This window comes from Mchenga conophoros, linkage group LG9 (assembly GCF_057382185.1).
Source record: "Mchenga conophoros isolate Kocher_MC1m ecotype Shallow Benthic linkage group LG9, M_conophoros_male_GT1.1, whole genome shotgun sequence".
In the NCBI taxonomy this organism is placed as follows: Eukaryota; Metazoa; Chordata; class Actinopteri; order Cichliformes; family Cichlidae; genus Mchenga; species Mchenga conophoros.
Window position 1 is genome coordinate 7456114 of NC_140534.1, and position 16265 is coordinate 7472378.

At 40.4% G+C, this 16265-nt stretch overlaps 1 protein-coding gene across 2 annotated transcripts in view; it reads right to left on the minus strand.

Annotated features, from left to right (window-relative positions):
• Nucleotides 1-12449: 12449 nt before the first annotated feature.
• The window catches only part of zeb1b (zinc finger E-box binding homeobox 1b), a 50657-nt gene continuing 46841 nt past the window's right edge, over nucleotides 12450-16265 (minus strand). For both annotated transcript variants that reach the window (XM_085286254.1, XM_085286253.1), the window contains exon 8: nucleotides 12450-16221. In XM_085286254.1, coding sequence (XP_085142380.1) covers nucleotides 15482-16221 — 740 coding nt within the window. In that variant the 3' untranslated portion in view covers nucleotides 12450-15481. The remainder of the gene's footprint in view (nucleotides 16222-16265) is intronic.

A 16265-nucleotide genomic window follows, 5' to 3' on the forward strand; every position in this document is an offset into this window, starting at 1 on the left:
ACCCTGCATATTCATACACTGTGTTCTCCTGCACCGCTGTCACGTGCCAACGGTGAAGAAAACACGGTTAATGAATTGTGTTGTTTATGAGGGCTCAAATCACCACTTTTCTCTGTGGTTTCACTATTGTGTAGGCACATTCGAGCTTCTTTTTGCAAGCCACATTAAAAAAAAAAGCTTCGTATTGAATCTAAAAGCCCACGTTACTATTACAAAGTATTCATCCAAAGGTGATGATATGAAATTATCCCCAACAAGACTCTCTGTTCTAGTTTGTCTGTAATTAGAAAACGGGCTCCTTTCATTACTTGCACTTTTTACACTGTTATGCAAAAAGCCGTGGAGCCTTTGGAGCCTGGGCTTCAGACACAACAGCGGCTCAGCCGGAGCTGATAGACTCTGCTGTTAGCGCAAGGGAGGAAGACCAAAACTGTTGATAATCGCTGGATTCAAAACAACAGGTGCCGTCAAAGTCTCTGGGCCCGATCAGCCAGAGGAGAAGCAAGAAAACCACAGCTCCGGGGGTGAAAAGTATGTTGAGGAGGAGGCGAGGAAGACTGTGAGGGAGTGATTTGGAAGGTGCTTTGGAGCGCAGGTATCGGTGAAAGGAGTAGTGATGAACAAGCTTGCTAAAGCGCAGGAAATCCCCCTCTGTTAACCTCTGTTCCTACTCCCATGAAACATGCACATACACACCGCCATCTCCCAGTAGAGTAAGAGAACGGTGTAGGTTAAAGGTCATCTCTACCGAGGCATGTACACCTTGGGAGCAGCCAAAGGTCGAGCGCAGCGGGATGGTGATGGTGGACACATTCTTAACGAGTGCGATAGATGAGGGAGAAACGAACGGATTAACAAAAGAGACCTCACTGGTGAGGTGACCCAAACGTGAGAGAGCTGAGAGTCGGTTTATCTGAGCTCAGCTGTTGGCTGCTGAGTGACTCACAGCTCAGTAACACATCTGGATGTTTACTCTCTGTTCTTTAGAAAGACGCTTTAGACAAGACGCTAACTGCTCTTAAACTAATATTCCATAATGCTACTGCAAGGTCTCTAATGAAATGAAATGATGTACACATTACCATGACAGAGACCACCACAGTGTTTAAAACTTCCAGCGAGAGTTTATGCTCATGCTCATTTAAATATTAAATATTAAAGCAGTGTTGTAACTAGCATGTTTACATGTGATGTGTTACACAGTATTATTATTGTCCATAAATACTCTTACAATAATAAAAGTAATTATTAACCTTTTTTTATTAAGCTATAATGTGTGAAAAAATGTATTTATTGTAAACTTTGGATATGCATACTTGCACACTGCTAACACTTTGCCAATGGCAGTCTTTAAGTCTGACGTCGTTAGCTGTTTCCGGGTCCAAACTCTGCTTCAGGTCCCAAAGTCAAACGAACACTGCGGCATCACTGTGAGCTACAAACTTGTCTTTATTGTTACACCTGGGAGAGCAGCCACGCTGACCATTTTATTAAAGTTTAACATCCAGGCATCCATGAAAACAGCATTTATGAAGTTTAACGGAGTTTGAAGTTGGCGATCGTGGCTCAAGAGTTGGGCGTTCGTCTTGTAATCAGAAGGTTGCCGGTTCGAGCCCTGGCTTGGACAGTCTCGGTCGTTGTGTCCTTGGGCAAGACACTTCACCCGTTGCCTACTGGTGGTGGTCAGAGGGCCCGGTGGCGCCAGTGTCCGGCAGCCTCGCCTCTGTCAGTGCACCCCAGGGTGGCTGTGGCTACAATGGAGCTGCCATCACCAGTGTGTGAATGTGTGTGTGAATGGGTGGATGACTGGTTGTGTAAAGCGCTTTGGGGTCCTTAGGGACTAGTAAAGCGCTATACAAATACAGGCCATTTGAAGTTAGCAGGGCGTTAGTTCACTAATTTCCATCTAAAGATGATACCATGTTGTGGCTGAGGGATTTCAAACTGCTATCACTGCTATCACATAAATGAAGACAGAAAACTGAATAGCAGTGACGTTTGTAGGGTTAATGAAGTTGGGCTAGCTGCTATATAATGATGTGCTACGTGGCGGAGCAAATGGCTGCCCTGGTTCTGCCCGAGGTTTCTTCCCACTGTCACCATAGGGGCATGTGACACCCCATAGGGTTGGGTTTTTCTCTGTATGTATTATTGTAGGGTCTACCTTACAATATAAAGCACCTTGAGGCAACTGTTGTTGTGATTTGGTGCTGTATAAATAAAGAGATCTCAGTTTTTTGTTGTTGTTGTTCTTTTTTTTTTGTCGCATATACCCCATACACTGTGTGATTACAGGAACACTAACTAGGAGTCTTTATTCACTTACTAGAAACCTTCTGCTCTTAACTCTTAACCACAAACCACATCAAACATTCAGAAGAATCAAAAGTCAAAACACAACGTCATTTCAATCACAATCGCAACTCTACTAAAATTGGCATTTTAGTTCAACATTAACAGTTAGATGTATATTTAGATTTTAAAAAATGGTTAAGAGGCACAATTATACACCATCTATACAATATCCACTTAGAAATTAGAAGACTAAATATAATAATCAAAAACACTTTAAAAACTGGTATCAATGAAATAAAAACCGCCTATTTAAATGAGATAACATCTTTTTTTTTTTTACAGTGTAAATATAATGTCTTATATGTTCATGGTTATAATTATAAAACAAAAGTTTTCCATTCTGTGCACGTACGGGATGTTTCTACACCAAAGCTTCATGGTGAGGAGTGGACATCTACAGTAAAAGCATCATCTAAGGGAGTCTGTGACAGTGGAAATCAACATGTGGAGCTTTCCATTTTATTTCTCTCTCTTAGCGTCTTGGGTCACAAGGACACAGGTGAAATCTTATTTTCGTGGTACCCGAAGAAGCTCTCCTGTGAGATGATATCTAGGAAGGAAACATCACTAACTGAAGAGCTGAAATGTGGGGAGATGCTCTGTAGTCCTTGAAGCATTTGCCCCTGTAAGGACAAAAAGGTGAACCTTTAAGGCATTGTAAAGAGATGTCACGCCTTTTTTATGGGCTTATCCAGCAACCAGCAACCAATTAGGTGGCAGCTTTAGAGACGACACTTGAAGGTCCGTGCTCCTCTGAGGAGGACGGGACAATGGGATTACACACACACAGCAGAGAGACTGAGAAAGGAGAAATGGATATTAGCTTGTGTATGTGTGTGTTCATGCATGCTTTCCTGCATGTGTGGGAAGACCAAAGCATACAAGAGTGGGTAGATGGGTGGAGGTGCGTTACTTACAGCACAGAGCTTAGTGTGAGTGTGTGTATGCAGGCAGGTGGGTGGTAGCTTTTCAAAGAGCAGACCATTTAATTGAATTCTGTGCAGCTCCTTGTTATTCTAGTCATGACTGAGAACTGCTCCATGTTGTCCCAGCAGTGTGGGAGGGCCGGCCTTACCTGCAAATATCGGTTGCTCTGCTGTGTGTGTGTGTGTGTGTGTGTGTGTGTGTGTGTGTGTAGAGGCAGAGGTTGCGAGGTGATTGTGGTTGCGCTGGTGTTTTTCTAGCGCAACTCTAGTCCCAATGTGGTAACGAGGAGGGGAAGTGGTGAAACTCAGCCCTGAACCTCACCCTGAAAAGAAAGCACGAAACTGCCAGAGCCTTAATACTCTAAATATATGTACGTGTGGAAGGGAGAGAGAGATTTGACATGCGAAGCTTTCATCTCATTGTCCTTAATACAAAGCAACCCAAAAAGAAAGTGAAATCTCAGCTACTAACACGCTTTCAGCTCCCCAATAGAAAAGATATGCTGCCTAATAAAATAAATAGAGCCTCTAAGCAATTACAAGCTTAAACGATGATGCATAAATTTCATTTATAGATAGATTTCACCAGGGCTTATCTCTAAGAAACACTGTAATAGGATTCAGCTCGAAGGCAAGAGGAGCAAAACTGTGTGCGTGTGTGTCGGTAGGGTGGGCAAGGAGGGGTAAAGCTTTTATTTGTGATTAAGGTGATGGGTAAAAGGTGACCAGGCTTCAGGATAACGACTGCACCCTAAACAAGGACACCGAAAACCTCAGTGGATCTCAACATGGTTAATGACTGGTTTCATATTACTGTAGCTGAAGGGTAATTCACCAGGGAGATGTTCGAAGTCTGAGCCAAATACAGAACAATCCAATCAACCATTTGACTGACACACACACACACACACACACACACACACACACACACACACACACACACGTCACCCTGCAATCCTTTGACCAATGCAAAGGGACGAGACACACACACACACACACCTGTATTTTGAGTCAGATGTTTTTGTTTGTTTTAAATAAAATAAAATAATAATAAAACATAACTGCTGAAATTGAACAACCAATTCTATATCCATTTACTTACTCCAGAAGCCCCCCCCCCGGACTGTAACTGTAAAGCTAAGCACATTTTTTTAATTAGTATTCAAATGTCACAGTATTTCCTGTCTTGACACATTGTGTCAGCATGGATTGCTGATGAATCTTATGTGTTACTTACAATTTTCTTCTGATAAATAGTCTTTCAAGCAGGTTTTCATCCTGTCTTCCTTCTCTCACCCCAACCGGTTGCAGCAGAAGACCCCGCCCCTCCCTGAGCCTGGTTCTTCCAGAGGTTTCTTCCTGTTAAAAGGGGGTTTTCCTTTCCAGTGTCGCCCAAGTGCTTGCTCATAGGAGCTCATATGATTGTTGGGTTTTTCTCTGTATGTATTATTGTAGGGTCTACCTTACAATATAAAGCGCCTTGAGGCGACTTGTTGTGATTTGGTGCAGTATAAATAAAATTGAATTGAAACTGAATTGAATTATATTATGTAATAATGTAATATGACAACCTTTTGGTATGCATAACAGCAATATAATTATGTTATAAAAATGTGCTTACATTATCATACAGCTATTATGGTAAATCAGTGGGCGGGACATGTGCTTTCCTATGTTCATGATAAACCCTGTCCTGCTAGGACATACAGACAGCAGTGCAACAGTTTCTCATAAATGTGGACGAGCGGAGAACACTTACAGTTTCTTTTTATAAAACAGAACTAGGAACCACAAGTGCAGCTGAAAAAGAAAACTTTGTGGAAGTACCGGGGGAATTACCAGGATTTCTGCATTGCTTTCCCATAAAAATGTGGCCTCAGCTAGTCACAAATAAGCTGATGTGTTATTTCTAACCTATCAAGTAATGAAACAGAGTGGACTTTGGGAAAAGTAAGGAAACAATAGACTATACTTGAAACCTGTGGTTTAGGTTATGAGGCTATGAGATTGGTGGTAAGAGGTGCCTTGATCACATCTGTCCCAGGAGTTTAGAAGCAGCATTGTAGGACTCGAGGCTGGTAACAGCTTTTCTGAGGGTGCAGCTGTTTAACAGTTCACAAAAACATGGCTTATCTACAAGTGGAGGACAGTTTGGGGTCCTAGTCAGTGTTCCTGTAATCACAGTGTATGGGGTATATGCAACAACAACAACAAAAAAGAACAAAACCAAAAAAAACTGAGCTCTCTGTCCCCCTGTCCCTCTCTGTTAGCACCCCCACCCCCCCCCAAAAAAGGAAAAATCTAGGCCATTCATACTTTGGCTGGCCTCGCCAAAACTTTAGCTTAAACAGAACCCACAAAAAACCCTGCAGGAATCACTACAGTGGGCTAAAACATGTTTGTGTATGGCTGTGTTGGCAGTGTTGATAGAAGGACATGGAAAAAATGAAAGCATGTGGCCTGCTGCAACCCTCAGTTGAACTAGCAAAAAACAATATATGGATGAATATATATTATAGCTAATGTTAGTTTAATGCTAGCTTAAATCAGCCTTTGTTTTGTTAATTTAACAGCAGCTGGACGTCTGTGACGTTAATATCAGGATCTCTCGAAATGGTCACTCGTGTCTGTGAACAAGTGATTAAGGCTGTTAAATTGCTCTCTGGGAAGTGTTTTGTTTAGTCATTTTGGAAATGACTGCTCTGTTATTAAAGTTTGAAGGCTTGCAGAAGCCTGTGATGTTTCTCTTGTGGCCTGTGCTCGACAGCCGGGATTGACTGTTTGATTTGAGCTTCTGTTCATGACTGAAGTGTGACTGTTTCCTTCTACCTTCATGGTTTAGGAGTTAAACAGATCAATACTTCAAGAAGTCCCGTTGCACATAAAGTTTCATGTTTGTCCCGGGATATGATTGCTACCTTGTTAGCGCAGTATAGCTAACGTAGCTTTGCTAAATAAGTAAAAAAAAGAAGTAATGTCATAATTGTTTGTTTGGTATGTTTATGAGCCTGTAAAGGCCATGGTTATATAATGTAGTTTGATGCGCAGGTTTCAGTTATGTATGAGCTTCTGCTGACCGCTGTGTTAAACTAGAGCTCTGAAACAGCAATTTGTCAAATGAAGTGGCATATTAGCCTGCTCTCTTACACACACACACACACACACACACACTTTTGTATACATTCTGCTATTTAGTGGTTGAGTAAATGAACATGATATTTAAGTGACTGCTATTTCCTGAGCGCCGGTTTTTCTTTCCTCTGCCTCCTCCTCCCGGCTTTTCTCTAAATTTCCCCGGGGAGCTTCGGCCCCCTGGGTTTGGCTCAGTGTCAGAGTCCCGGCAGCCATGATACTTCATCAGGCTTTTGCACCATTATTGGCAAGAGCACTCCATATCCTCTTAGCAGTTATAGCTTTTCAATTTTCCTTTGAAATGCTGAGCCCAGCAGAACATATGGCAATATCTTGGCTTTAAGTCCCGGATTGGCCTGAAAGCCTGTAAAACGGCCCCACATATTGAACATGGAGCCACAGGCTACGCACTGGTTAACCTTTGTGGAATTTCAGAATGGAGTCTGAGTATTGCTGTGATCACTGTTAAAGACATTTATTACAGGTACAATTACAAGATGCTGTTGGATGTTTTGACACCTTAATGTTAGGGTGTGAGCTGTAAAGCACTGTTCCACCACCAAACCCCCTCCTCTATAAATGTCTCTGAAGACCTATTTAACACGACTGCAGAGCAAAACCCCTGACAGATTATTCTGTATCTCTCCGCCACAGTCCCCCTCCACCACATTCACAAACACTCCCGTAAATTCAGATCGCAGATGTATAGTACAATCGCTTGGACTCCTTCTGCTCCGAAGAGACAAAAGACAAAGGAGGAAGTTTGAATCCCATCCCACCCACGATTTCCTTCCTTTAAAACAAAGACTCTGGCTCAGGAGCATCTTCTTAAGACTTAAGGATGTTCCTAAAATGCCCCCCAAAATCATCCTTAGGGATCCAAAGCGAGACTGTGCTTCTGGGAAGGCAGAAAGAATACACTATGCAAGAATAACTATCAAATATGTTCACCAGCTATTGTATCATTTACAGCGCCCGCACTGACTATGGATTTTCAGTCCATTCCATTACTAATTCATGTTAGTGGAGGGGGTGGGTTTGGGGAGGCCGGAGGAGGGTCGAACCTCCTGGAAACCTAATCTGGATCAATAGGGTTGACCTTGGGCTGGTCTATAACCAGACGGGCTTGAATGATTCTGCCCAATCACTAACATGTGATCCCTCTATTAAATTTTATTTTTATGATGGAGTAAGGTTTAAATCTGCTCTTCTGATTAATTTGTTACGCCTCCATGATCTCACAACTATGTAACCACTTCAGATAACATGGTTTATAAATAAACTACCACTTGTGACCAATGTTCCCTCTAATTTTTCATGTGTCTGAGCGAACACAAACTCACACCCACTGTGAGCAACAGCAGACGTGTGCACTGTGGTCACGCTGGCATCGAATCCATCCAAGTTACTTGGTTTATTAAAATAATCAAATTACAGCATTTACATTTATGTTAGACTACTTTTAATTAAGTGCTTTAGCCCACTTACAATTTAAAAAAAATAAAAAATCTTGTTCATGATCTGTGTAGCATGTTAACACTATTGGAAGTAAAAAATAACTAATTCCAATTTTGAAAACACAACTTTCTTTTTTTAAATAAAGCTCTGACTTGTATTATGAGTCTGTGGTCTGGGAGAGAGTCCTGTAACTCTGTCTGCAAAATACAGTATATAATGACCAGTGTTGGGCAATTAATTATATAGTTACATCTTCAAAGTAACTGAGTTAAACAAAGTTTTTGCAGCTGTTTACCTAAAAATGCAGCCAAGGCGTCTTTTTAAATAAACATTTCAAACTATTTACAGAACAATCAGGTGTTTCTGCATCAAATTTGATGCCACACAAATTATTTGTGCCACTGCAAAACATAATTTCTGTCCACTATGAGATAAAGGAGAACATCACAAGTCTGATACCTGCAGGCCTGACAGCAGGAGATGTAACACTCAGCAGTCGCCTCATTGTTCTGACACACACAACAAAACTATTGACTACACTACACACTAACTACACAAGATCTCAAATCTCTCACATCTCGAAACACCGCCGTCACTCCTAAAACTTCCCCCCTTCATAAACAACTAAATGCCATGTTGCCATATAATTTTTGATTGGTCGACATGTTAAATTTTTCGACCAATAGGAAAAGGTGTGGGGTTTTTTGGTTTTGCTCACAGGTGGAGAGTGCTTTCCAGCGTTTTCCAAACATTGCATATATTTTTATCATAACTCTGGTTTTACGTGGCCGATCAACACAATTTAAAAACTGGTATAAAGTCCACACTTTTTCCGTCAATTGTTTGTCTGTCCTGCTCACATCTCCAATGGTTGTACACGTTGTCATTAACGTGGCTTCACTCCACATCAGCCACGCCGCTTTGCTAGCTAAAACACTGGTGTCGGCACATAAGGACGCTGTCATAGCCTGTCAACAACGTTGATTAGCTGCGTATACCATTGGGCTATGGGATAAGGTGGCATCGTTCTAATCCCATATGGGAGCAGCCAGTCACTTACTAACATTGCAAAACAGAATTGTTAAAGTTTTCATTTTAATTTCAATTCAGGTTAGATCTTTTTTGTGTGCAGAGACCCAATTACGCACGCGCGGGGCTTAGAGGGAACATTGCTTGTGACTTAGTATTTCTTTTGTTGATAAGCCTGTGACCCGAGGCGCTGAGTAAAGTCTGGAAAATAGGACTATTTACTGCCTTCAAGGGGCATAGGAGACAACTCCCATGCATAAACTGTAGTTAAAAGATGGTTTAAGCTTCAAAGTCTGAAAAATGAATGGAAGGACCTTAAACCTGTATTCTTTTTAATGGCCTGCAGGGGGGGGGCAAGCTAAGTCTATTATATTCCGGTGCCTCTATGGGAAAGGAAAAAGAAACTAAACATAGTATCTGGGTAATTCCACTAAGATTCTGATAGTGGAAGAAAAAAAAAAGAAAAGTGAAAAAAACTATTTAAGATACCCATGGAAGACAATTAGCTTATCTACTAGCGTCTGTTGACCCAGGCTTATATAATGGACCACGTACCCAGGGAGTCAAATACAGTCTAAGAGATGGTTGGTTTTTTAAAATTGTATCCAAGAGAATTGTATTTTTTATATAAGATGCACACATGTATAATAATAAAATGATATCACTTGTAGAATACAGTTTTCAATGATTCCTGATTCCTCTACACTGATGAGGTTAGTAGTCAGCTAACTAGTAGAAAAAAAATCAATAAAATGGATGGATGCCCTGTCGTTCTGAAAATTGTCATATTTATTCAACCAATTCAGGATAAATTGCAGTCAATACTTCTGTTTTAACATTATTATTGTCAACAAGAGGACAAAAAGGTTTTCTCTTCTGTGGGCAAATCCTAAAAGTGTTTTCCTGAGAGAAAATCTCCCTGAGCTCTACTTTTGTTTCAACTTTCATTTGGAAGCAGGACTGTGGTGCTGGCATGAGGCACTGAGAGGATTAAAAAGAGGAGGAGATTATCAAGGAGAGAGGAAGAAGAGGACAACAGGTGTGTGTGTGTGTGTGTGTGAAAACTTACAGTATAGTATTATCATTACATGAAAAAGCTCTGGCTGCCTCATTTTCAATATAAGGTACTTTAGAGCTTTTAATGAAATTGTATTGTGATGTTTACTTTCATCTTGCTCTCCATTTCAAACTATTCCATCTACATGTATGTACATGTTCCTGTGTGACGAAAAGAATAAAAAGCCTCATCAGCAAAACAAGTTGGCTCCACCAAACAGCTGTGCCCATGTGTCTGTAACTTGATGATCCGTGAATGCTACTGACGCTGACTGAAATGCAGTCAAGTCTCCACTAAAAGGTTTTGTTTTTCAGTTCTATCACATCAAATATTTCATGAAGTGTCTTCCTGTTTTCCGCTGAAGCTAAAAAGTGTTTCCTAAAATGTGAAACTGTTGCTTCATTTTGTTCTGCTTTTTTGGTCATTTGAGGTTTTTCCTCAGAACTTTATGAATCCACCCATCTTCTGTGGCTTATCATGGTCCGGGTCATGGGCAGTGTTGGGTGAAACTTCTTTAGTAACATTACACATTACTGCATCACTGAAAAATGTAATGTGATTACAGTAATTCGTAATCACGTTACATTAGCCACAAGCATCTGCACAGACAGGGGGGGCTGTAGCTCAGGAGGCTGGACATCTACTAATTGGAAGGTTGGTGGTTCAATCCCTGGCTGCTCCGGCCTTAATGCCAAACACCCTTGGGCAAGACGCAAACCCCCAAGTTGCTCTCCAGTGAATCCATCTTGTGTGAATAGAAAGCACTTATGTGTGTATATATGAGTGAATGAGGCAAGTTGTATAAAGCACTCTCATTTACTGCACGCCAACCCAAAAACTCAAAATCTTACCAAGTATATTTGTCTAATTTCTAGTCAAAATATCTCATCACTCTTAAAATGTGACAATCAGCTACAGAGTAACATTTCAGTGAGATATAGAAAGCTGTGTTTAGACAGAATTCTGGAGAATTTTCACTTGTTCCTGTGACAAAGTGGCTGGGATTTCATTCATTTACCATTTGTCACTTACATATGTTGTTAATTTGTCTTGTGTTATCTTATAATGAATCATACTGCTTTAATGTAGACACTGCAGATGTAATCTTGGCTCTACATACCATCCCGGTCTGTTTGTGGTAGCATTGGTTACATTCATTACACCTGTGCAAATGTTCTTAAAGCTAAATGTCAGTTAATCATTAGTTGATTTGAATCTTTCATTTGTTCATGTAGTTTGGTTACACTTACCATTCTGTGTTCCTTTGCGCAGGTCCAGTATATAAAACAGGTGTATGAGAGGGGCCGCCCGAGTACTTCCTGGTTATATAGGGTGTGATGTCAATGATCGAGTTAATTGGGTGTAACCAAATGAAGGGGTTTTTCTTTTGTGTAAAATTATTTATTTACTTTAAAATAACCTCATGAGTCGGATTGTGGGAAGAGACTGACTTTTCAAACTGTCAGTTGGGTAAATGAGTTTAAGTGGAAGAATGATTTTATTCCTGTTTCTTTGTCTAGACTGTGTTATTTGGTCTAACCTGTTTTCTCAATGGTAGGGATTAATAAGGGTTCAGCTGTGGGTGGAATTCTGTGTAAAGCAGGTGGGATTTTGACTTTTTGAGTGAAAAATTGTTGAATGGTGATGCCAGAAAACAAAGGACACTTAAAAGAAACTTGAACAGTCTGCTGATGCTTTCTTCCTGTCACTTTCCTTGCTGCTTATGTTATGCTACCCCACAGTTCCAATGGCAGATTTCATTCCACTTATTTCAAGCAAAAATATCTCGTATTAAGTGGGAAAAAGTCTAAAAACAAGTTTGATGAGATATTTTGACTAGAAATTAGACAAATATACTTGGTAGGATTTTGAGTTTTTGCAGTGTAGCCAAGAGCCGAGAATGATGTTAAAGCCCGACTGCATGCTGCCCAGCAGCCGGACCCTGATCCTCAACAGGTAAAAAAGACAGGGTCCATTTCCAACTGTGTGTTTTTTAAAAGCAGAATCACCATGGCGATCGCTTTGAAATCTCTTTGTGCTATATTTCATCTTTGCTTTGCCTTAACCCCGTTTGTGTTTATATGGAAATACTAAAGGGAAGATCCTATCCTATGAGTAATGTAGTAAGTAATGTAATGAGTAGTGTAACATCTTACTTGCTCTGGCAAGTAATTAAGTAATGTACTGTGTTGCCTTTAAGAAAACTAACAAGTCATGTGTCTAAACTACTTTTTTAAAGTAACGACTCCTACACTGGTTGTGGGGCTCACCAACATCAATCCCAAATACAAAATGTGACCATGAACTGCATTTCTCCATGTTTTACACCACAGCCAGATTTAATTCGGTGTTTTCTAAAATGAACATTTCAAAATTATTTTCAAAATTCTGATTAAGAAAGCAAAAGCTTAGAAAGACATGAAAGCAGAAGTGCATGAAAGAGCGTTTTGTAATTTCCAAACTCTTAATGAAAAATCTCATGACAAACCGAACAGCTTGTAATTGATGTATTTTATTGTGAGATGGGGAGTCATAAAAAATGAACAAAAAAGACAAAACAAAAACAATCACTATAAAAAAAGATGAGGGTGTTAAAGAGGGGGGGCATATAAAACTGGGTGCGGTCATGACACTGACATATAAAGTAACAAATTGGCACAAATAAAAACAAATAAGAACGTACGTCAAATATTATTTTGGCTTGGCAAAAAGGACAATTTGTGGGATTAAGGATCATCCTTCAATACAACAGAACACACTCATGCTATTAGACATACAATTAGTTTTCAAAAGTTCAGTAGCTTCATATTAGAAAGGGGAAAGAAAACTAAACTAACATGAGAATGGATGCAGAGGTCACAGGTTCCAATTTTCAGGCTTGCAGGGTGCGAGTTTCTTTTTTTCCCTAAGAAAAACATCACTTCATTTGTTCCAAAAACATACTTCAGTATGCCAGAGTCTGATTTTTCCAGGCTTGTAGTTATTTGCCATTGATTCTTTTTTTGTCCCATACTAAAATATATTATCGTATTAATACAAACTACAGTATTGTACACTACATAGTGTAATAAATAACCATAAAGAAATATAAAAAATAAGACACATAAATATAAAAGTTCTCTATGACTAAAGAGACATACCCAACTCGCTGGGGGTGGGGATAATACTGCCATTGCTGAAAACATACAGTACGCACACGGACACGGAACATAAAACAACGTAAGAGCAAAAAAATGAAAACAAATAAAAAAAATGAAATAAAAAATAATACTGACAGGTAAAACGATGTTGGATTAAACTCCTAGGATTCATATTTGCCTACATTTTGTTACCTGAAGAGACATCTGAGCATTTCATGGTGTGTTTAAACAAGTGCACTGAATAAGCTTCAGAAAGGCAGGACACAGTCAAAAATAAGAAAGTGTATTTCATCATCACCCATTTGAAAAACAAAATGTGCATTGCAATTTTTTTTCCGTTCGTTTCTCAGATTAGGTGAAAGCAAATTCTTTAAAATCTATAACACAGGAACACATTTTACGCTAAACTATACTCTCTCTGGTGCGGCCACCAGCCAAAGTTAACAGTATCCCGGCTTATCGGTTGATCTTGGACCCGGCAATACCTGATCATAGCTCCAACAGCAATATTCAGTGGCACTTTTGATATGCATGCTTCTCTTGTTCAGTTTGATCATTTTAATGTTATTTTTTTGCATAAGGCTCTGAGGGTGGGGCGGGGTTATAGGAAGGATGAGACAGTTTTCTACATCCGCTTTCTGCTCGCTCTGAACTTTAAATAATTTGTTTGACATTTTGAGCTTTATACTGTCTTGCTAGTAACTAAAATTAGCTTAGCTTAGCAATAAGCTAAGCTAATGGAAACAAAGGGAAATAGGTAGCCTGGCTCCGTCTAAAGGAGAGGGCGACGGATATTTGAGTGCTGCTTTATCAGCTTAAATGTAGAAGATATTGGGATACTTTTGATTTGTTTTTAAGAATTGCAGAAATTGAGGCCTTTTATATTTGGTGTCATTACATAGCTGTTAGCTGTTGCAGCACATGTAGCAGAGCAGCATTACAGATGAACAGGCTATCTCATAGATATTTAGTGAAAAACTTTCTTGAAAAGTTTAACATAAACAATTTCCCTTTTCAATATAACTCCAACATACTACATATACTTTGTATCTTTATATAGAACAACAGCCTTTTCTATAGGTGAACCTGGAAGTTAGCATTCCTTCAATAAAAAGCCAGTAAGATTTTTCCACTGGCTTTTGGATTATCGTGGAAAATCTCTGTGGAAACCTGAAAGATACGTAACATGATTTGTTAAGCAAAATCATCTCCACAAATTGTTCTAAAGTTAGGCTTTGCCATGACTTTGGCATCACCAATACTAAGCTGCTGAGTATTTCCCAGAAACTTCTGTAGCCTCATTTAGTCTCTCGTTAGCAAACGTCTGCTCTGGGACATGTAATAGCGTTTTCTAACATAGTTTACGATTGCACAATAAAATGTGACCATGTCTTATGTTAATCTTATAGAAGCTACGAAAGGTTATATAACTAAAGAAAAAACCCTGATCTTAAGACAGCAGAACCAGGAGAGGGAAATGCCAATTGAACTGCATTTAGGCCACAGTGAAGCATTTGCACAGGGGTAAACATGACTGTGTGCAGTTTTAGGGGTTTAAATTAATGATCTATAATGTGCTAGTAATTGTTCAGACGCTGCCAGGCTACCAATATGGCTAAGTGGTTTTGAGCTTTACACCAAATTGGTATCAAGAAAGAAAATATTTGCCCAACATGTCAAACAATTTTTGTTAAATGCTGATTTTAAAAAAAGAAGAAGAAAACAAAGTCTCGAAGGAACTAAATGCTGATGATATTTTCTTCATAAGGCTCATGATCCAATCAAAACTATAAAAAAAGAAAGAATTGTAACGCTAGCATCTGCTAGCATGATGGCATTGTATATCTAATGCGGTAATACTGAAGGGTAGACAACACAACTCAACTGCTCCATCAAAAGGTAAACCAAGCCACTTGTAGTGCACAGGATTTTTTCTTATTTTCCTTCCAACCTAACAAAATACTGACTTTTTTTTGTTCATTGGCAATAAAAAGATATAGAAATATCTCCCGAACTGTACAGGTTTTAAAGGTTAAAATATGAGTGATAAAATTAGTAACACTGATAAAAAGAAATGACCCAAGGTGTTTTAGTAATAAAACATTATCTAAAACGTGTCGGCTCTAGCTTCCAAAGTCTGTATAATGCATGTCCTTCATTTGTTAAAATTCACGTTCGTCTTCGTCTTTTTCTTTACAAATGGATTTTTCTAACAGCGAGAAACTGTTCTCCTGTGGAAAAGTCACTAGTATTTTTTCAGGCACACCTGGATTTCTACACAGTAGTGAACTGTCAGAGTGACCAGACATCATCTCGTGCGTTCTTCCTCTGCACACAGCGAGGAGGAGTCTGATTGTGTCTAGTAGAGGAGTCTGGTTCCTCGTTTAGTCTCCTTTCTCCCGTGGCGTCTGCTTCTCATCTTCACAAACCTCGTTCCTGTTTGTTTCGCTTTGACTCTCCTCTGCGACCTCTCCTCCTTCTCTTTCGCTCAGGCCACCTTCAGTTTCAGCTTCAGGGGAGCTTCCTTCAGTTTCCATCGCCTTCTCCTCCTCCACGTTGGTTTCTTCCTGAACGCTCCCGAGCCCATCCTCCTGTCCGGTGTCAGCCTCCTCTTCTCCTGTCTCGCTTTTTTCCTCCTCTCCTCCCTCTTCCACCGCTACTCTCTTCATTTCCTCCTCATTCCGCTCCTCTGGCTCGTCCTCCTCTTCCCCTCCTTCGTCCCCTATCTGCACCACCTGGATATCATCCATGTCCACCACGCCTTCCTCCTCCTCCTCCTCCTCGCTCTCCTCATCCTCTCTGGTGCTGCTCCCTCGCTCATCTGAGTCCAGCTGGGACGGGGCCAGGAGCTGTCTCTGTGCCCCGCTCAGGACCTCCATGTCGATCTGGGTCTCGCCGTCCTCCTCCGGGCTCTCCCGCCCTCCCGCTTGGCTCTGCGTCTCCTTCTTGCAGTAGGAGTAGCGGTGGTTCATGTGCTGGGAGTAGGAGCCCGAGTGGGAGAAACGCTTGCCACACTTGTCGCACTGGTACGGCTTCTCCCCCGAGTGGAGCCGCATATGTTCGATCAAGTGGTGTTTGTGTTTGAAGGCCTTGCTGCAGATGCCGCACTCGTGAGGTCGCTTCCCTGCAGAGAATAACAAAGCAAATAGATGTCAACACATCAAACAT